This window comes from Arachis hypogaea, chromosome 14, assembly GCF_003086295.3.
Source record: "Arachis hypogaea cultivar Tifrunner chromosome 14, arahy.Tifrunner.gnm2.J5K5, whole genome shotgun sequence".
Classification (NCBI taxonomy): domain Eukaryota; kingdom Viridiplantae; phylum Streptophyta; class Magnoliopsida; order Fabales; family Fabaceae; genus Arachis; species Arachis hypogaea.
The window spans coordinates 11468803-11491031 of NC_092049.1; the positions used below are offsets into that span (position 1 = coordinate 11468803).

The 22229-nt window shown below is 33.4% G+C and overlaps 1 protein-coding gene and 1 long non-coding RNA gene across 2 annotated transcripts; one reads left to right on the top strand and one right to left on the bottom strand.

Moving 5' to 3' along the window:
* Positions 1-834: 834 nt before the first annotated feature.
* Positions 835-5889, top strand: LOC112741496 (wall-associated receptor kinase-like 1). Its single transcript, XM_025790508.2, has 4 exons — positions 835-1368; positions 1462-1861; positions 3682-3729; positions 4428-5889. The coding sequence occupies exons 1-4, from the start codon at positions 895-897 to the stop codon at positions 5645-5647; spliced, it is 2142 nt and encodes a 713-aa protein (XP_025646293.1). The 5' UTR covers positions 835-894; the 3' UTR covers positions 5648-5889.
* Positions 5890-8166: 2277 nt separating this feature from the next.
* Positions 8167-10398, bottom strand: LOC140178258 (uncharacterized). Its single transcript, XR_011870615.1, has 2 exons — positions 8529-10398; positions 8167-8406 (listed from the first exon to the last, which is right to left on the bottom strand). It is a non-coding gene; the product is annotated as an uncharacterized lncRNA (long non-coding RNA).
* Between the last annotated feature and the right edge of the window lie 11831 nt (positions 10399-22229).

A 22229-nucleotide genomic window follows, 5' to 3' on the forward strand; every position in this document is an offset into this window, starting at 1 on the left:
ACCGATTATTTTTGAATTTCTTAACAAAATAGAATAAAACCGATTTTTTTATAACAATAATAATAAACCCAATTGTTATCAGATTTGGTCGAACCGACCAATTTACATAACCCATTGAATTATGATTTTTTTTTGTTTTTTTTTTTTAACAAAAATCAGGAATAGATATATTTGTCTTTTTATCAAACAAATTTAAACATGATTCGATTTAGATTGTGTAAATCGGTTGGACCAAATTGGGTCTAATAATTAGAGTGCGAATAATTGCGTTTATTATTGTTGCTATAATAAACTGACAATATCCAATAATATTACGACACATGTAAACGTTTTGAAAAAGGATATTTTTAATGTTTTTATCGAAATAATCCCTAATTAAAATAGTAAGATTTTTATGAGACGAATTTAAAGTAAAAGCACAGCTTTCAAGACCCTATTTTAAATACCTTTAGTGAAGCAAGGAAAAAAAAAAAAAAAACAAGGGTTTAACCTTCGAATCATAAAATTCAGCACAAAGAAAAGTCCATGACTCTGCCAATTCCCAAATAACTGATTGTTTAGACACTCAAATTTTGTTAAAAATTTCATGTTCATCAATTGAGTCTTGTTATTCGTCCAAGGTAGTTTCGTTTCCTTTAACTTGTAGAGAGAATTTTCTAAAGTTATTAGCATCCACTAGCAGCAAACACCTGAGAATTTCTCGTATATATATATATATATGTGTGTGTGTGTGTGTCGTGTCAAATTACATGTACTATGGTCAAACAACTACTAGTCTTCTATACAAATTTGACTTTCATATAAAAGAAAAGAACCTTCGCAGAAACTCAAACAAAGAATATAGAAATATATTTCTTCTAGCTAGCTAGCTAGCTAAGATAGTCACACACAAACATGGTTCAGAAACTATCAGAATTTCTTATCATATTCTTCATAATATGTCCATTATTTCTTGCTTCTGCACAAAATGATTATCCAATTACATCACAATCTGATTGTGTATCAACCTGTGGATCTATCGATATTCCATACCCCTTTGGAATGAAGGATCCAAAATGCTATGCCGATAAGTCGTTCGAAATCGAATGCAGAAACCAGAAACCATACCTTAAGCTCATAAACCTTGAGGTCACAGTCATATATGCTTCGAGTAGCATGGTAGAGATCATGAACCCAGTTTTTCGATGGAAGTGCAAAGATGACAAAGATTCAAAGCCATTCGTGAACCTCACAGGAACACCTTTTTCTTATTCCAACGATCAAAACAAGTTCACGGCCATAGGTTGCAACAAGATCGCATTTTTGGTGTCTAACGGCTTAGAAGTCAGCGGTTGTGTCACCCTTTGCGACCAACACGACAATGAAGAGGTTAACTTCAATACTCTATGTGTGGGTTTGAATTTTTTGAAGAAGTGATTTGATGATTATATATGTAATAATATTTGTATTTATATAACATAGGTTAACAGCAACGTTGCTTATGGACAAGGAACCGATGGGTGCTTAGGCAGGTTCTGCTGTGAGACATCACTGCCTCTGTACCTTTCAGAATTCAACGTGACACTTGAAAGCATGAACAATAGAAGTTCAAGCGATGAATGCGTTCATGCGTTGATTGGGACAGATTATTGGTACGAAATTTATGATGGTACTAGTACTGAGTATAGAAGCCTTGGTGACTTAAGGGGTTTGAACTATGTTCGTGCCATGCTTGATTGGGTGATTCTCAACAACACCGTGAAACTACCTTCGGATTCAAACTGCACCCATGTTGTTGGTTATTCTTCTGATTCTTCTGCTCGCATATGTGAGTGCTACTCAGACTCTTTTGGCAATCCATATGTTACTGGAGGTTGCATTGGTATGAATTCTTTCTACAACTTTATTTATTCTTAGCTTCAGTATTTAATCTCGCTCTTAATTCCTTTCTAATCAGAATAAGGGTGGGTTTATTATCACTTATTTGAGGAGTGCTTCTTGAAAGTTCATGTACTTATAACTTTTACTTTTGAAAATTAGATGTTTTAAAGGACAGGTGAAACTGTTTTTTAAAATTTTAAAAGTCTAACATAATTTTGTATTATATTTTAAAAATATATTAATTTATTAGTCATTTGAGATTCAAAAACAACTTTATTAAATATAATTATTATAATTTTCAAAAAATAACTCAAGAAAGATGAATAACTTTTAGAGAACCACAAACAATACCCTTAAATAAATAATTTACTCATATAATTTGTTCTTATTTTGTTGATATGGTCTTTGTTTTCAATATTAGAAAGATAGTACGTATATTCTGGTTACGAGCACATGATTTTATACAATTAAAACTTTAAACAAACGAAATGTATAGTTTTCAACATTTTGTTAATGTATTTTTTATATAAATTTAATAGTTTCTTATTACACTTATTAACGAAGCACACAAGTATAAATTTTTAAATTAAATATCCTCAAAATACTTTTTCTGCCAAATTTTATGTATATAATTATGCAATGTGCTATTCCATGATCATTATAATATTTATCTAAAATTTTACATATAACAATAATGATATATATAATCATTAAATCCTAAAGTTGAATGACATGATAAAATAAACTTGAATCCAATGCAAATTATTTTTTTATAATATGGAACATACAAATTTTACCGTCAAAATTGAACTTGATATGGCTTTTGTTATGTTGACTATGGACCAAATCAAAGGGGACTTTATGGATATGGCTTGGCCAATCAATTATATGTTGAACATGAGTTAGGCCCGCTGATTTATTTTCGTTTTATTTATTAACTTTTTCTTCAATAACATTCGTGTTTATAATTGTCGTGTGACTTTGATTAGTAGGCGTTCACTGTTATTTGTCCAAATGTCATCATATTATATACCTTCACATGGAAAACAATAATGGTTATATTTTTTAACATTAAAAACTAATGTCTATTTATTTATTTTAGAGAAATGCTATTTGTACACTAAAATCAGCCACCAAAATCAGTTATTAATGTATTTGTGTATAAATACATATGTAGTTTAATTTATTTTTAATGTGTATTTATATTTCAACATATATTTTATACTAGTGACTGATTTTAATAACTAATTTTAGTGTACACATAGCATAACTCTTTATTTTTATATGTTTATAATACCCAAGTGCTTATTCTTTCAGCCGTCATGGGGATTTTGAAATCTACTGTGTTTTGGGTGCTAGCTAGCTAGGTTTTCACTTACTTTACGTAACAAATGAAAATGACAATACTTCTTAGGCAAAATCTAGATGAAATTGCATTGCGGGAAAATAATGGTTCATAAGTGCTTTAAAAATAGAAAAAGTATAGGTAACTAACAAAATTTTTGAACAATGTGTAAACAATGTGAATTAATAGGGTTAAAAGAGTAAATTTAATTAGTAACATTAAATTAGAGTGTAGTGTATTTTCATTTGATTGGTAGTTGTTTATGTTATTCAAAATTTTCATTGTTCTTCTAGCACTCCCCTTAAAAATAATATAGATATCAAGTGATGTAGGAAGTTATTAAAAACTGAATTTTTTTAATGTGTTTGTCATTGAAAAAATAGATATTTTTTTTTGTGTTGGGTAGTAATTTTAAAATTTTAATCAATGTTTTCATTAAAAAAAGGCTTCAATGTTCTTTGTCCTTCATGTTTCAGCTTTTGACTCATACAATAAGAACAGTCGAGCAAAGTGGGTTATAATAGGTATGTAAGACTCATCTCCATATATTTGTGTAACACATTTTCATTTTCATGTGAAGGACATAATTATTTGAAACATTTTTCTTGAGTTGAGACCCATTTGGTATTTGAGATTGACGAGTTACATTTATTTGGTCCCTAATTTTTTAATTACTATAATTTAGTCTCACAAATTAAAAAAAGTGTACCAATATAGTTTTTCCTCAATGCTGTTAGTTTAATAGCTTAAGTCTTGTCATGTTAAACATATTAAAACGTCGTTGTACACGTTTTAGCGCTAAAAGAGCACTAAATGATGTCATTTGAGGGTTTAAAAAATACTAAAAGGAGGGGTATAACGTTTTAGTATTGTTCAAACCCTCAAACGACGTCATTTAGTGTCTTTTTTAGCGCCAAAATGCATACGACCGTCGTTTTAATATGTCTAGCGTGACAAGACTTGAGCTAAGTCACTAATGGTGTTGAGTTCTGGCGACGGAAGATACACGAAGGACTACATTGGTGAACTTTTTTAAATCTGGGAGACCAAATTTTAACAATTGAAAAGTTAAAGACCAAATCAGTGCAACTTGCTAATCTCAGATACCAAAGTGGGCAATCCATTTTTCTTAAACTAGAACTAATTTATTATTTATTTGCAATTATTAGAACAAACTAACTATTTAACTTTTTTATTGTTTTATTATGTCAAAAATGTATAGGAGTATCCGCAAGCCTGGGATCTATCATTCTTCTTCTGGGTCTGTGGTTTATGTACATTGTTGTAAGGAGAAGAATTATAAAGAAACGCAAAGAGAAATTCTTCAAACAAAATGGTGGATTGTTGTTGCAACAAAGATTATCCACCGGAGAAGTGAGTGTTGAACAAGCTAAAGTGTTCAGCTTAAGGGAGTTAGAGAAGGCCACTGACAACTTCAATCTCAACAGAGTTCTTGGAAAGGGAGGTCAAGGTACTGTTTACAAGGGCATGTTAGTAAATGGCGAAATTGTTGCGGTTAAGAGGTTCAAGGTTCAAGGAAAGGTTGAAGAATTCATCAACGAATTCGTGATTCTTTCACAAATTAACCATAGAAATGTGGTGAAGCTGTTAGGGTGTTGTTTGGAGACAGAAATTCCTCTGCTCGTTTATGAATTCATTCCTAATGGTAATCTTTTTGAATACTTGCATGATCAAAACGAAGAGTTACCAATGACATGGGACATGCGTTTAAGGATTTCAATTGAAGTTGCTGGAGCTTTGTTTTACTTACACTCAATTGCATATCAGCCAATTTATCATAGAGATGTGAAATCAACCAATATACTTTTAGATGGAAAGTACAGAGCAAAATTGGCAGATTTTGGTGCATCTAGAATAATTTCTACAGAAGCCACTCATCTCACTACGGTAGTTCAAGGGACTTTTGGATATTTAGATCCGGAATATTTTCATACTAGTCAATTTACGGAAAAGAGTGATGTTTATAGTTTTGGAGTAGTTCTGGTTGAACTTTTGACGGGCGAAAAGCCGATATCATCGATAAGAGAGGAAGATGCCAAGAGTTTGGCATCTTATTTTGTTGGTTCTATGGAACAAGATTGTTTGTTTGAGATTGTTGACAAGAGAGTGATGAAAGAAGGGGAGCAAGAACAGATCATTGGGGTTGCTAATCTTGCGTATAGGTGCTTGGAGTTGAATGGGAGAAAAAGGCCTACTATGAAAGAAGTCACATTGGAGTTAGAAAGGATTCGGAATTTGGATAGGAAGGTTGATGATGTTGTTGTTGTTGTTGATTCACAAGAGCAATACCGCCATGAAGAGATTGAGTTTGTTGGAACTGAAATGCCATGGACAGGGGATTCTGAATTAGATACATTGCCAAGCATAGGAAACAATACAACCTCCTCGGAAATTAGGCCTATCCATGCAAAATATAATTGATACAAGCTCCTAGGAAATTTAGGGAACAATACAATTTTGGTCTTCCTGATTATATTTAAAGCTTCAGATGTGTAATTTTTGGTGAAACTTCTTTGTAATTAAACACAGGTTTCTTGATGAAGGGTCTTTGATAAGAAACTATTCAATGCTCTTTTTTGCTCTAGTTATATTATATATAGTAAAAGTATATCATTCCTATATCAGATTTTTTTTTTATTTCAACCAATAAACAAATTTATACATATATATGGGATTCAATTTTGTTCATGTAAATATTTGTTATATCTATAGAAAAATATATCTTCATTTTTTCGCTGCTTCAAATTTGTTTACCAAATTGAAGCATGCTTCCTCTACTTGTTGGTTACCAAGTTGGCCCTCTAAAAATTGCTATTTAATCAATATAATCCTCCAAATATGGGTGTTCTTTGAAGTTGGAAGGAGGTATATCTTGCAAGATTCAAGAATTAGAAAGCAATAAATGTAGCTCAATAAAATAGTAGTCATGGACAAGAACAAGTGAGGGTCCTGTTAATTAAATATCCTAAACTCTTATGCACTCGTGAACACTTATTAATAGCCATAACAGCCCATACATCAAACCACAAGTCTAAGAAGAAAAACCACATAACAATAACAATCTTTACCACTCATCTTGGACTTCAATAATGGACTTGTAGTTTGGCGTGTGGACCGTTAAGCCATAGGATTTGGCAATGTCATGATGGTGTGGCTATTCAGTAGCAAACCAAAGTAATTATATACAACCACCACCCACCACCAACACCCACAACAACCTCGAGATAGTCTTCGACGATGTTGAAGCTAGGTTTTGGTTAGTGGAATGGTTCTGTTACTTTATATATGTACAAATTAAAAGGATTATGAACTTCCAATTAGAATTTGTACTAGCTGAAATATCCATGTAAACTTAGTCTATCACAAGAGTAACAGCAACGTCTAAAGGAGTGTGAGCATGCAGTCTTAGGCATGGCAATAACTTTTAAAGATTTTGAAGAATAATTAAATAAATCAAAATTTTTATTTGCCCAGCATGTAAAATATTTCTACAAATATTTTAATTAGGCATGTAAATTTTCATGGTTAGTTTTACAAAAATACAACTTGTTTATACATCAATTTGGTCCTCTATGTATTTATATGTATTTATAGATATTAGTTTATATTTTTTTAACTAAATAATTAGCACTAAAATAATCTAATTTACTGTAATAAACAAATTAAACATGTAATATATTAGATGTTCTTGATCAAATTTTTGGGTTCTCCAAGTGGCCAAGTAATGACTTGGCTCTCTGGGTCTGGATCCCAACTATAAGGTAAGATAAAATAACAACGGTAAACTATATATAAAGGGATACGTTACACACTCGTAACTCTCACCTATATTACTTAGACTCATTTTAATTTGAGCGTCAGAGTGATTTTGTAGGTACCATCTCTTACCATTCTAAAGATCCAATCCCGTCACCACCTCGGCTGGCGAGTACTCCCTTATCCTTTTCACAATCCATACCAATGAAATTTTGTACACTAGATAAAAAAAATGCAATATACCAATAATTAAATTTTATAAAATATTAAATATTTTTTTTATATGGAATAGCGTATTGGTAGCTAATTACTTCATTCCTTCCGCGCATAATATTCACCATTGACGCGTTTGATGTTGCCATCTAGTTTGTTTTCTATTTCAGGCTTTCAGCTTCAAAATCAAACTGATGCAACTTGCATCTCTATTATTCTCTAGTGCCTTTAATTTCATGATGGGTTGACTGCTTGACTCTAGCGTCGTGAAGCATTATTATTTCGATAAAATAAGATGTATAAGCAGATTTTATTTAATTGAATTAATTTAAGTGATCAAAAGTTATGTAATAATATATCGAAGACTACAAATCCAACAGACTGGTCAGAAAAATGCAACCAACCACTTCAGATTTTCTTTCGAAGAAAAAAATAGAATAGCTTCAAAATTAATGTATGCGGGTCTTCGTAGACTTTTCGCTAACAAGTAGCAGTAAGCTAGAGAGTGGATCCCAGACTCCACGGGTCAAAGTCACCCCAACTTAGTGACAATAGTGGTTTTTTTTCCATGTAGTCCATATTCAATTATTCACATACATATTTATTTATTGAGAAATTAATAAAAATCAATGATGAAGAAAAAAGCTAATATAAAATGTTTTCAATGTATATGTATTGTATATTTAATTAAAAAATATTAACGATAATCTTAACAACCTGTATCTTAACAAATATAAAATATCTACATGTTAACTGAGAATGTTACTTATCTAAACTTTATGTTGGCCTAGTTGGATGGAATTAACACTATGCAAATCTTCCACAGTCCCACTTTAGGGTCATGTTTCTTTATTTTGAAGCAGGGGACAGGGGCCAACTTGCACGCAACTTAATATAAAGTAGCATTAGAGGAATATCGTCCATAAATACTAAATAGTCCGAGACTAATTAACGAAATGCAGAGAGGCACCTTTAAGCCACAATAATAATGGTTCTTCAATTTGGATTTCATGTGATGTTAATAGTATCCGCTATACATACACTGGCATCTGCACAATACGAAAACAAAAATAGTCATACAGCGCAGCCTGGCTGCAATTCCACATGTGGACGAGTTAGTATCCCTTTTCCATTTGGAATGAATGAACCCAAATGCTATGCAGACCAGTGGTTCCAAATAGAGTGCAGGAACCATACGCCTTACCTGAAATCTATAGGAGTGGAGGTGTCGTCAATTGATGTATCAGAAGGCACGATTGTAATCAAGAATCTAATTCACCGTTGGAAATGCAAACACAACAACGCTACTACTAATCAGAAGCAAGTGGTTAACCTGAGCGGAAGCCCCTTCGTGTATTCGCAGGAAAACAACGTGTTTGTATCAGTTGGATGCAATGAAATCTCTTTCTTGGTTTCCAACGGGACGCAAGTTAGCAGCTGCGTTTCGATTTGCAACGGCGACAAGGACGACTTCGACAGGATCATTCATATCGGCAATTGCAACGGCCAATACTGCTGCGTGACCTCCTTGCCTTCGTATATCTCGGAATTCAACGTGACAACGGAGAGTTTCGGGATCAACAATAGTAATCATCGTCATGCGTGTTGGGAATAAGACACAATTCCCCCTTGAGAAAACACCTTTGACAGAGAAATAAAATAGACACAATCACAACACAAGAATTTAACGTGGAAACTCCAATTACCGGAGAAAAAACCACGGCCGTTGTCAAATGACAACCAGAGAATATCACTATGTGAAAATTGTTACAACACATAGACTTCTTTCTCTCACCGGCACCCCAGTACACCCACACTCTTTCAAAGCAAATATCTAACTACACCTCACAACACTCTCTAATCAAAGAGTACAGAGGAAAAGAAAAATCAGATACAAGCTTAAAGTGTTTCTGACTGGTGCAAAAACAAATGGAGAACTTAGCCTCATATTTATAGCCTAGGCCACCCACTCCATTTGCTATCCTAAGCAATGTGGGACTAATTCAACCAAATCCTAACAATCTCCACCTTGATTGAAATAGTCACACATCTTCAGCTTCCATTGTCAACACCGACAATTCTTTGCTGCCATTGTCTATACCGACAATCATAGTTCAGAGAACTATCATACTCCACCATGAAAGTATACTCACTTGGAATTAGACCACTCCAAGCATTTCGCCTTGGTACAGATCGAAACCTTGCTGAAAATTCATGGTGCAACTTCCAAATTGGCTTTTCCTGGAAGTTCTTCAGCCATCGACCTAACTCCGCCACACACCTTGCATCTCAACGCCAACCAATGCCCGTGTGCAATTGTGGACCCGATTGCCACAACTCATCCTTATCCATGGCAGTGCGGTAATACCATGAGGATCGCCTTGTGCAAACCTGATTGTATCAACATATCCTTGACTTGTATTTGCCACAAGCCAAAATTGATTCTTCCATCAAATTTCTCTATTTCAAACTTCACAGCACTTGAATATCCTGACATTGTTGCAACCGTATACTGGAATAGTATAACTCAACTGTGCACTAGGAAGGGTCCCCAGGAAAGAGAGGTGGGTCACAATGGACACACTTAAATACCAAGTCTTTCCTTAGCCAGAACCTTTCCAAACAGCACTCTCACAGTGTCACACTGTCTTCCAGCAACAACAACAACAACCAAAGATCAACCTCAAGCCACAGGGACAAAATTCTTTTCTGATGTGGAAGGTCAGACTAGGCTGCAACCACAGAGCATACTAAGAATAAATCCCACCGAACCGAAGCTCTGATACCACTTGTTGGGAATAAGACACAATTCCCCCTTGAGAAAACACCTTTGACAGAGAAATAAAATAGACACAATCACAACACAAGAATTTAACGTGGAAACTCCAATTACCGGAGAAAAAACCACGGCCGTTGTCAAATGACAACCAGAGAATATCACTATGTGAAAATTGTTACAACACATAGACTTCTTTCTCTCACCGGCACCCCAGTACACCCACACTCTTTCAAAGCAAATATCTAACTACACCTCACAACACTCTCTAATCAAAGAGTACAGAGGAAAAGAAAAATCAGATACAAGCTTAAAGTGTTTCTGACTGGTGCAAAAACAAATGGAGAACTTAGCCTCATATTTATAGCCTAGGCCACCCACTCCATTTGCTATCCTAAGCAATGTGGGACTAATTCAACCAAATCCTAACAATGCGAGTGCGAGTAGTGATGATGAGTGCAGTTATGCGGCGATTATGATAAAACAGTATAGTTCCGGTTACTATACCGGTTACAGTTGGGCTCAAGATCTGACGGTTTTGGAGACCGTGCTGGCGTTGTTAGAATGAGAGATTCGTAACTCATCAGTAAGGCTCCCTGGAACCTGCAAGAGCAGCAATGTTACACTTACATCATCTTTCAAGAACTCAGCTCGGAGATGTCACTGCGAACAAGGATTCATTGGCAATCCCTACATTCCAGGAGGTTGCACCCACTTCAACCCCAATGTCGGTATATAATTTCTTTCTCAGCTATCAATATTTTGCAAATTAACAAAAAAAAATTAAAATAAAATAAAATAAAATTGAGTCAACTTCAGCGGAAGTTAATAAGGTAAGAAGAGTTAGAAGATAATTTAGTGAAAATTAATAAATTATTTATTATTTTTTAACTATTAAATTTATATAAAATTAATTATATTTAAATTTTTATTATAAAATATTTAAAATAAATAAAAAAATTTTTAAAAAATTACCTAATACATATATATCTTATAAAGCAACTTATTTTTAAGTAAAATAAAAATGAGAAATCAAATGAATTTATATATACAATAAATATGAATAAATAAGTATTATTTCAAGTAACAAATAAATTAAATACAAAGATATTTTAGAAAAACTAACAATATTAGTAATTAAAAGAGAGTGTAATTAGTCATTTGAGCAGGCTGACAAAGTGACAACATATTCACTTTCCAATTAATTTTTCAAATTTATAGTTTGCTTAGACACTAATATTTTTTTTCTTTTTTTCTTTCTAAAAATCCTTAAATTAAATCTATTTGTACATCATGCATAAATACGTATTAATCCTGTTACTTTTTTTTTATGTATTTTTGGGGGTGAATGCGGATCAGATCGGATTCAATATCCACAGTTTTTAAGTTTGGAACCGATCCGATCGGATCGGATATATCCACAAAACACAAATATATTTTTAAAAGTTTTATTTTTATTAAAAAAATAACAATAAAATTTATTTTTTTACTCTTTTAAACATGTTTACTCTTAAAATGATATTAAACATATTTTTTTAAATAATAAATTAAAATAATACAACATATTTGATAATTATTAGTTGAAATAAAATATAAAAAAATATTTATTTATTTATTTTTTTATTTTTGCGGATACGCGAATATACGGATAGTTACACAAAATTCGCAATCCAATCCAATCCAATTAGTGTGCGGATCCGATCTGATCCAATGATATATAGCTTTGCAGATCAAATCTATATTCACAATTTTTAGATCGGATTTAGATAAATACCATAGATGGATCCGATCCATTAACACTCTATATATTTTACTGCTTTTACTAACACCGTGTTTAGAAAGTATATGTTGTTATCCTCAAATTTGTCCATACTTCTGGTATTTAAATACATATGCTTATGTTTTTTTTTTGTTCTTGTGCTCTTGTTATTATGGGGTGCTACTTTTGGATTTATGTTTTTCTAATTAAACAATCGAATAATTGGTTGTCATTTAGTGATCAAAAAAATAAAATAAAACGAAGTCGTATCACTTATTTTGAGAGAAAAAAATTCAATAAACACCACTATTTGAGTGCCAATACTAATACTCGAATGATATTGTATTAATCTAACAACGTGACATCTAGTTATGAACATCAATATTTCGTTAATGTATGTATGTGCATCAAAAATTGTTCTAGAAATTAATATAAGTCACATTTGTACAATATAAGGACTAAATACAGGAGGTAATTAAAATTTTAAAATTAAATTCAGGTCCTTATATAAATTTAGGAACCAAATTGAACATTATCTCAGTTAATTTAAAAAAAATTATAAATGCAAACACCATGCTTTAATTTTATTTTATACATACAGTAACGATTTAACTAAAACATATTTAAAATATTAGATACAAAAGAAAAATAAATAAACTAAATATTAAAGATAAAATTAAAATCAAATATAAATATTGAGGAAAAAACTAAATATAAAAGTATTGAATAGATTTGAGTTTAGGATTTTATATTTTATTATTTTTCTTCAATTATATTATATTTTTGTCTTTTTAGCTTTCATCTAGGCGTATGTATTTTACATGATGGTTGAGTTTTTTTATTGTGTAGGTCTTGTTTTCGTGGGTTAGTTTTAATTAGTTTTTTTTAATATCTCTATATCTGTTTAATCTTTGGTTAGTTTTTAGTTTAGAGAGATTTATGTTGTACTTCATACTTTTCATTTCGGATATTTGCTTCTTTAACCATAAAAAAATAAAACATATATTCGTATCGCACTTAAGCAGTTTTTCACTCCAAACTTCTTCATTTTTGTAATAATATATAAAGATGGTATAAATTATTCTTTTATTTTTTAAATTTCAAGTCATTTCAATTTTTTATTTTATTAAATTAATCAATTTTTTATAGGTATCGAATTAAATTATATTTTATTGGGTGAAGTATATTTTGTTCTTAATATTTTTTAAAAATTTTAAAAATATCTCTAACGTTGAATTTATTTTAATTTTGTTCTTAATTTTTTGATAAATTTTAATTTTATCCTATAATTTTAAATTTTTTATGGTCAACTTGTATATATTAATAACGATCTCTTAAAGCTTGAGGTTAAAAGGAAAATATATATTAATAAGTTGCGATAAGAATAGGCTTGGGACGTTGGGAGAGAGAGAGGAGAGCAGTGACGAAATAGGATAAAATAAAAAAATATATATTAACCACACATTGACTATAAAAATTTTAAAATTTTGAATAAAATTAAAATTTATAAAAAATAATAGAAATAAAATCAAAATAATTTTAATATTAAAAAATTTTAAATTTTTTTCAAAAATTAGAGACAAATTAAACTACATTCTATCCTATTTTATTAAAATTAGTATTATTGAAACTTTTTATGATCAGAAATATTAGTTTATTCCTAAATATATAAAATAAAAATTTAATTATTTTATTAGTCTTTATAATTTACTAAATTTATAATGATATATATATATATATATATATATATATATATATATATATATATATTAAGTCTCTATAATGCTTTTAATTTTGTAAATAGATTATTTTTACGTCAAAAAATTAAAATTAGCTAAATATTTTTTCAAATAATATATAATCAATCTAATTAGATTCTTAATTGTTTAATTTATATATTCAATTTGCGAAAAAATATTCGGTGGATCCAATTAAAAAAAATATAAGAATCTAATTGTAAATTTTATAAAATTATAGAGACCGACAGAACAATTAAACATAAAATAAATCTTTCGTTCTTTATCAAGGATCAATTAGAAATAGACATAAAATAAAATTATTAGAAACTTTTTTAAACTGTTTGTGATTCAAGAATTCATTTATTTTATTTCATTAAAATCAACATTTTTTTTGTCATGGAACACACGTGTTTGGATTCCATTTGAAACATTGATTCGAAAGAGGTGAATCTTGGCATGGTCCAGCCTTCTTTATAATCCAGTTACATGCAGTTGGATGATCATCATAACAAATTTTTAGATCTCTACTTTCTACATATATGTCAAACCAATGACATGAACCTGGCCAACGAAAAGTGCAAAAATATAATGTCCCGCCGAAAAATTTAGGAAAGACAACAAACCGATAGGATTGATTTGGGTTGAGAGTCACTGCTCCAAGATCTTCATCCTTAGATTTGCAGTGAATAGTAAGTTTCAAATTGCCCTCTACAGCATTTTTAACATAAACTGTTGACTGACTATTGACAAAAAGTGGTCGTAACACAACCAACAAGAATAAGAACATGATACATTTCACTCTTGCAGACATTTTCAATAATACTTTTTGTTCTTAAAAACTGATGGCTATATATTTATAGAGGTTGAGAGTCAATTGGTCAAATAAAGGATAAATAAATTTAGGAAAGTTATAAATGCAAATACTATGTATGATTAAAATATATTTAAAATATTCAATACAAAATAAAAATAAATAAAATATTAAAGATAAAATTAAATCAATTCGGCAAATAAACATTCATGCACAGCAGATATAAATGAATATATTTATTTTTCATAGCGAAAAAATGTATTTTTTATTTTAAAATTGAAAGACTGTATGTTTTATTGTATCATAAAGACAAAGAGTATATCATAAAATTGTGGAAGACAAATAGAACAAATTTGAAGCTTAAATTTGGATACAAAAATTTGAGAAACAGATTTGTGTTTATAATTTATTTATTTTTAATTAATATTAGAAATCTACAGTCAATTTTGTATTTATAAATTTTTTATTATTATAAAATTACATATTTAAAGGTCATTTTTGCATATTTGTAAAATTTTATCATAAAATTTGACTCTCAAATTTTTTATCTTCATATTAGAAAAAAAATTCAATCTATCTATAACGATGGATAACACATTTCAAAGACTGATTTAGAGGAGTGTGAATAGTAGCTTCGGAAGGAATTAATCAGTGGGAAGTAATTTGGACCGGCAGGTTTTAACAAAATCAGTGAAACAACAATTTTAAATAACCGATGGGTTTGATCATTTTTTCCTCTTGCCACAAAACAATGTTGTTTGTGGTTTTAAAAAAAAACCTTAACCTAACCCTAGAAGTGAACCTTACTCTTTCTCAATCTTACATCCTCACTCAGCCTCCGCAAAGTCGCAGTCTCTCTCTCTCTCTCTCTCTCTCTCTCTCTCTCTCTCTCTCTCTCTCTCTCTCTCTCTCTCTCTCTCTCTCTCGTTGGCTCCTTGTCGTTGCTCGTCGCCTCGCCTCAGCTTGATTGCTCTCTCACTGGTCCCACCACAGCGCCGCTCGCGTCTTCCTCTGCATTACCGCGCTACACACGTCTTCCTCTGCGTCTTCGTGTCACACACGTCTTCTGCTGTGCTTACGTTGTGCCGCCGCTGTGGCTCGATTCTCTATCTCCCTCTTCTCTGCGAGCAATTAAGGTGAGCTTTTAAATTTTTTTAGTTATTCAATCATTAATTTTCAATGATATGACTATTTTGGTGACTGCGGATGCTGATCCTGTTTTAATGTAACTGCAATGGTTATCTTTTGTTGATTTTGACCATGTCTATCTTGTGTCTCTTCTGGCTTTGATTCTGTGATTGAAATACTGTGACATTTTATTGGAACACTTGAGCTTTGGTTTTATTTTTGGACTTTTGAGCTTTTATTTTATTTTTTTTAATAGAGTAAACTACTATTTCTACACATGAAAGTTGAAAACGCTGATATATCTACCCATAGAAGACGAAAATTACCATTTGTACCCATAAAAATGGCTTTTGCAAGCAAAATTATCTAAATCCTAAAATATTAAATAAAATTACCAAACTATCCTTCTCTCCACCACTACCACCATCGTCTCTCCCCCCCCCTCTCTCTCTCTCTCTCTCTCAATATTCTCAGCTCCTCCAATCCCAAACTCTACCACCACTCTCCTCCCCAACTACCACCATCACTGCTACCATTATCATCATCACCACCGCCATCACCACCCTTCTTCCTCCCTCCACCTCTTCGACTCCGATTTCAACTGCAACCTCTACTTCTCCCTCACCTTTCACCTCTTCCGAAACTCCAAATTTGTCGCCTCTACCCCTACCAGCTTTGAAAGGAGCTGGGGAGCTTGAAGGAAACTATTAACCAGCAAAGACTAAGTCACTGCAAACTTCAAGCAATTGGTCTCACATTCACATTCCCATTACCACTCACTAAGTTCCAAAGTTCTAAAAACCGGATCGGACCAGCCAATTTAACTAGGTTAATCGAAAACCGGTCAGTTAGCCAATCCGGTCCACTTATAACCGTCTTGCAAAAAATCGATAAAAAATTGGTCGAACCGGCGGTTAACCGATGAACCGACCGAATCGATCGGGTTTCAGCAAGTACCGATTTTCCCCCAAAGCCACGAAACTGCGTCGTTTTGGTGCTGGTGAAAAAAAAGGTAAAAAATGCTGAAATATATAACGTTGCTGAATGCTGAGCCCACTTTCCTCTTCAAAGAGCCCTGGTCACCTCTCAACCCTAATTTGCTCTGCAACCTTCTTCCTACAAACACAGTTACCTCCAACAAATGTCGGAGCGTCATTGTCGCGGGTCGAAGCGTCAGCATCACGGGTCGAGGCAGCTCTCGCAGATCAAAGTGTCGCCGTCACCGTCACCGAAGCTTTGGCATCGTCTGGTCGTCGGCTTGGCATCGTCGTGGTCGTCAGCTTGTTGTCGTCACTGTCACTGGAGCGTTGGTCGTCGCCTGGCTCTGGCCTTCTATGGTCTCCTACGATGAGTGCTTCAATCTTTTTGTTTTCAATTAATTTTGTTTATTTGGTGACAAAACTATATGAATTGGGCAGATTTGAGTTCATGGATTTTTGGTTTTTTTCAATTAAATTTTTATTCAACAAAGAATTTAGGGCAGATTTGAGTTCAGAACTTCAGATTTAGAATTCTTGGTAGATTTGGGTTTTGTTCTTGTTCTGTTTAAGTTCAATTTTACAATTATGGGCAGATTTAGGGTTTTGTTTGTAACACCCTACCATATAGAGTCTTATGCTTAAGTCATAATTCAGAGATAGCAAGGTATTATGACCTCTAAAATAAAAGTTTAGTACATATAGTAGTGTGAATAATGATTATAGCTAGGAGCCTTTGTAGAAAAAGGGGTAAAACAAAATTCGTAACTCGAAAGCGCAACACTTCGATCGATAACGTAACGGACAAGGATAAACCAACGCGAGATTATATATATACAAAAGAGTGTCAAAAACAGGAATATCAAGTCTCAAAATCATGTTGTGAAGATAACCGGCCCGAGCATAGCAATATATACATGTAAATAAATAAGAAAAACCCAAAGGGACACAAAAACTGAGAACCTATTCTCCAAAATCTCCTATAAGAGGAGTCATCACAGTTTGTATTATTTAATGGAGATAAAAGTATCTATGCAAAACATATAAGACTAAGACAGAGCCCCAAGAACAAAGGATCTTCGCTAATCCGGAAGTCTCCAGCATGCCTCAACGAGAAGCCTCGCGTCCTGCATCTGAAAACCACAAAATCCGCATGGGTGAGAACTAGAGGTTCTCAGCATGGTAACAGTTCCCACATATATAACATGTAATAATAGAGGAAAGCCAAAGGCAATCCTAGAACTTCCTCCAGATAAAATCAAAGCTTATAAACAAGCTAAACCATAAAGGGCATCTGACTAAAGATCTTTCAGTCTAACTAATAATTCCCTTTTCAATTCCTTCAGACCTCCCAACCACCAGTAGGAGTATAATATGGCAAACATAATTATGTCAGACAAGAGATATGCAAGTAGGAACAGATAAGGCATTTAGACAGATAGCAAGTAATATGCAGTCAAATAGGCAATCTCAAACAATTCACATAGTATGCATATAATGAATGCCTGTCCCTAATGGATGATGATATCATCTGTCGGTTATAGAGCAAACCCGACAAGTCCTGGTAGCTAACCATTGGACTGTCCCTCTGTCGTGTCTTCCCAACTCGAGTTATACTCAATATAAACTTGATCATAATCATGATCCATATCCATCATCCTCACTGGTGAATATTTATGGGGGTGAGCTCATCCGGGGCTTTCACAGTGCCCAGCCACCCTGACGACATAGGGTTAAAAGAGCTTCGAGTCTCAATCTGGAGCACGTGGTGGCTAGCCACTGCTTCCTCCCAAGGAAACTCTTATCTCCGATAGTGGAAGTGCACACATTCACAATTCATTCAATAGCATATATGCATTTATACTTAGCCATAATCATGGCTCCGCCGTAACACGGCAATAATCCAGCCATCCGCCTCACGGTTAAATCCATAACTAGCCAATTCATTAACAATTACGGCCCTTCGGCTCATGGCATAACAAGCACTTCCACCGCCATCCTTCGCATCTCACATAATCATCTTTGATCCTCATTGATCATTCGTTTTTTCCTTGCTTCACTCGCAAGTCCCACACCCCCTAGCTCCTTTTCTCATTGCTAGGCATACCATAATGATTTAAGACACAAGTGGTGAGATAAGAGGCTTAGAAGTGTGAAATTTGGCTTTTAAAACTCAAAAATTAACTTTGAGATGAAAACAGGGCCACACGTACGCGTACTCCACGCGCACGCGTGGATGGCCACAAAGCTCATCGACGCGTATGCGTCATACACACGGACGAGTGGATTGAAAAATAGCCAAATGACACGTACGCGTCAGCCACGCGTATGCGTGGGTACATTTGTGCCCCACGCAACTGGCACAACTCTCGGGAAGAATGGCTGGGCATTGGTTGCATCACATCGACGCGCACGTGGATGGTGCCTTTTTGAAAAACGACGCGTACGCGTCAAGCACGCCTACGCGTGGGTGGGTATTATGATTAAAATTTTTCTAAGTTAAAAGCTGCAGAATCCACATATAAAACCCTCAATCTTCCAACGGACATAACTTCTTCATTTCAAAACATTTTTCGCCCGTTCTTCGAACGGCATGAACATCCCGAATCCAATTTCATTTCTAAACAAGTTTGGTACAAAACGAGGATCCGTAGTCCAAGTTATGTCCCATCAAAATATGCCCAAAAACCGTGTTTTCATACAAAACCACAAAGTGCCATTTTCAAAACAAGCCATTTTCAACTCTTTTCAAAATCAACCAAAACATGCCAATTTCATCCCTTTTTGAAATCAATCAACATGTACCAAAAACAACGTCAAGCCTCCTCAACTCACACATTAACACTTTACCACAATTCACAAAACATCATCCCACCATTTTAACACTTCTCAATCAAATGGCTAAGAGACAAACACATAGACATGTCATACATACTTTCTCATCCCAATTTCCAATAATACCATTTCCAATCAACCTTCATTGTACATAATCAATATCATACTCACCATCAACATGGTTTCACCCATAATTCAACCTTAATCAATCATCAAGCATATATCACAACATGCATATTTCTCATACATCATACCAACAAGGCATCAATAATCATCATCACATATATGACCACATCATATATCTCAACCATTCAATAACATCAACAATTCAATACCTATCTTAGGGCCTCTAACCTAAGTATTTCCTACCACATTACATATTAGATACGAGAAACCGAGACCATACCTTAGCCAATTTCCCAAGCTCAACCGGAGCACTTCCAAACCAATTTTTCTCAAGCTCTCAAGGTCTCAACACCTCCAAGAACAGATTTTTGCATACAAAACCCTCTTCAAGCTTTTCAAAGTCTCAAATATTCACATATACACAACCTAAGCCATAATCATCATACCCATACACAACATCTCAATACCCAAACATCATAGAACAATCAATTACACTAGGGTTAAGAATCTTACCACACCCAAGATCCAAGGAAACAAGATTAATCTTCTCCTTCAAGAGAGTTGGGTCCTATAACATCAAAGAGTCCAAAATCTCAACATTTTTGCTCATGAAACTCGAAACTAAGGCTGGAAATTCGAAGAGCAAACTGTGGCTTACCTCAAGATTGATTGTATGAGTTTTGTAGAGCTCTCTGCAGTGAACGCGTGGCCACAAACGGTGCGGCAATCGAAACTCTAGATCAAAAGTTATGGTGGTTTGAAGTTCAAACAAGGGTTAGAACTTGGAGAGAGTGTTCTTCCCCCATTCTTGCCCCCATTTCAGCGTGTTTGAGTGATAAGTGAGGAGAGAGAGTGCTGAAATGAGTGTATTAGGTTTAGTTTAGTTGGGCCAAGGGCCTACTTTGGGTCCGGTTGGCCCGGTTTGGCCCATTCGGTTCAATCTTAGTCTGATTTCTACAAAATTGGTACTGAAATTCTCGTCTCAATCTCCTCTATCATATTAAGTCATAAAAATTACATTTTTTTCTTTCTAGAATAAATCCTCATTTGTGGATTAATTAGCCATTAATTAACCTAGTTTTACATTGTTCTGTTTAAGTTCAATTTTAGAATTCTGGGCAGATTTGGGTTCTTGTTCTGTTTAAGTTCAATTTTAGAATTCTGAATTTGAAATTTTGGTATTTTGAATTTTTCTATATAAATTCAATTCTGGTCTGTTGAATTCGGCTATATTAAGTTTTGGTGAATTAACTGGATGATATGTTGAATTTAATTATTGTTGAATACTTGATTAGAAGTCTTTGTTAAAATTTTTTGTGATTCTGAATTATGTGTTGCTACTTGATAGTGATTTGAATTTTTATGTAAGTATGTTATTCTGAATTCTTTTTTATGATTATTGAATTTGATTTTCTTGGTTCTAGCCTCAAAAAGTAAGAAGTGTATGTTGTTGCCAAGAATGTCATTAGGGATAAAAGAATTGCTCTGAGATGATGAATTTGGAAAGGAGAATTATGCAGCACCAGCACCACTTTATTGTTGTGCAAGAGCCAAGAAGTCATAGAGTGAAAGAGAATTTGAGAATAAAAAAGAAAATTGATTTAATTATGATTTGCTTGTCTCTTTTATACTGAAATGTACAAATATTTATACCAAGTTACTGCTTTAGTTTTTATAATATCTATATGCATATTAAATTTTAACAATTTTATTGTATATTGAATTAAAACAGTTTGACTCCGATTGAACCATTGAACCATCGAACCAGTCACTTAACTGATTCGATGACCGGTTTGATTCTCATAACCTTAATATATACACACAACAATAATTTCAGACATATATATATATATATATATATATATATATATATATATATATATATATATATCAATTGGTCTTTGTGCTAGAAGCATTTTCATGGTATGACTTGTCCTTCTTCTTATGGTTCAATTATTATTATTAAGTAGCGGCGAATTTTCACCAAAAATACAAGTGACCATCCAAAATTACATGGAAAAGCATGAAGACTTAATAGTTCATTGTAAATCCAAAGAAGATGATCTTGGAGCGAGGCTGGTGAAGTATATGGATTGATGGTAATCAGTGGCTAAAAGAAGGCGGGTTGAATCTTAGCCCCCTTTCCCTAAAAATTACTTTCTGCCTTTTAGAATAACTTTAGGAGATATTTCTGCTTTTTGTCTCACAACCAGTCGAGAGATATTTTCTTTTTGTCTCGTAACCGATTAGGAGATATTTCTCAATTTTGTCTCTTGCGCAACAGAAACAGAAATGGAGTAGAAGAGAAAGAGAGAATCATACCCAGAAGTATTCTGATTCAGCTGCTAAGTGCAATGCAGCCTACATCCAGTCTCCATCACAACAGTGACGGAATTTTACTATAATCAAACAGATTACATACACCATCTCTTCCCTAGGAACTGCCCATTCCTATCCGAGACAAGTCCAGAATCTATCTCCAAAACTGAACTTGACTTGGTCACCTACCAAGCTTTCAACCGCAAAGTGCTAACCCAACTTGCAAGGGAATCCCAGGATCATGAAACACAACACAGATGTACAAAGAAACTCTTAGATATCTATGGCTTTTTCTTTAATTTTTTCACTCTCTGCCTTTTTCCTCTCATTGGCTTTTTCTTACAAACCTCACTCTATTTGTCTTTTTCACCATGAGACTCAGACAGACAAAACTAAAGAAAAGAAAATAAAATGAAACACATTGAAGGAGAAGAACTTCTGTTAGCTTAGGATAGCTATGAGAACTCTGTGCTTACTCTCCTTGTCTCAACCCTTGGCCGTTCACCCTTATTATAGAAGGGGAAGCTTCCAAGGTTGAAACCAGTTCAACCAAGCCACCAACAT

What these genes read in the sequence shown, in the direction of transcription:
- LOC112741496 (XM_025790508.2), top strand. Translation starts at nt 895, where the DNA reads ATGGTTCAGAAACTATCAGAATTTCTTATCATATTCTTCATAATATGT. An exon ending in ACCAACACGACAATGAAGAG is followed by an intron (nt 1,369 to 1,461) that starts GTTAACTTCAAT and finishes TATATAACATAG; the next exon opens with GTTAACAGCAACGTTGCTTA. An exon ending in AGCAAAGTGGGTTATAATAG is followed by an intron (nt 3,730 to 4,427) that starts GTATGTAAGACT and finishes AAAAATGTATAG; the next exon opens with GAGTATCCGCAAGCCTGGGA.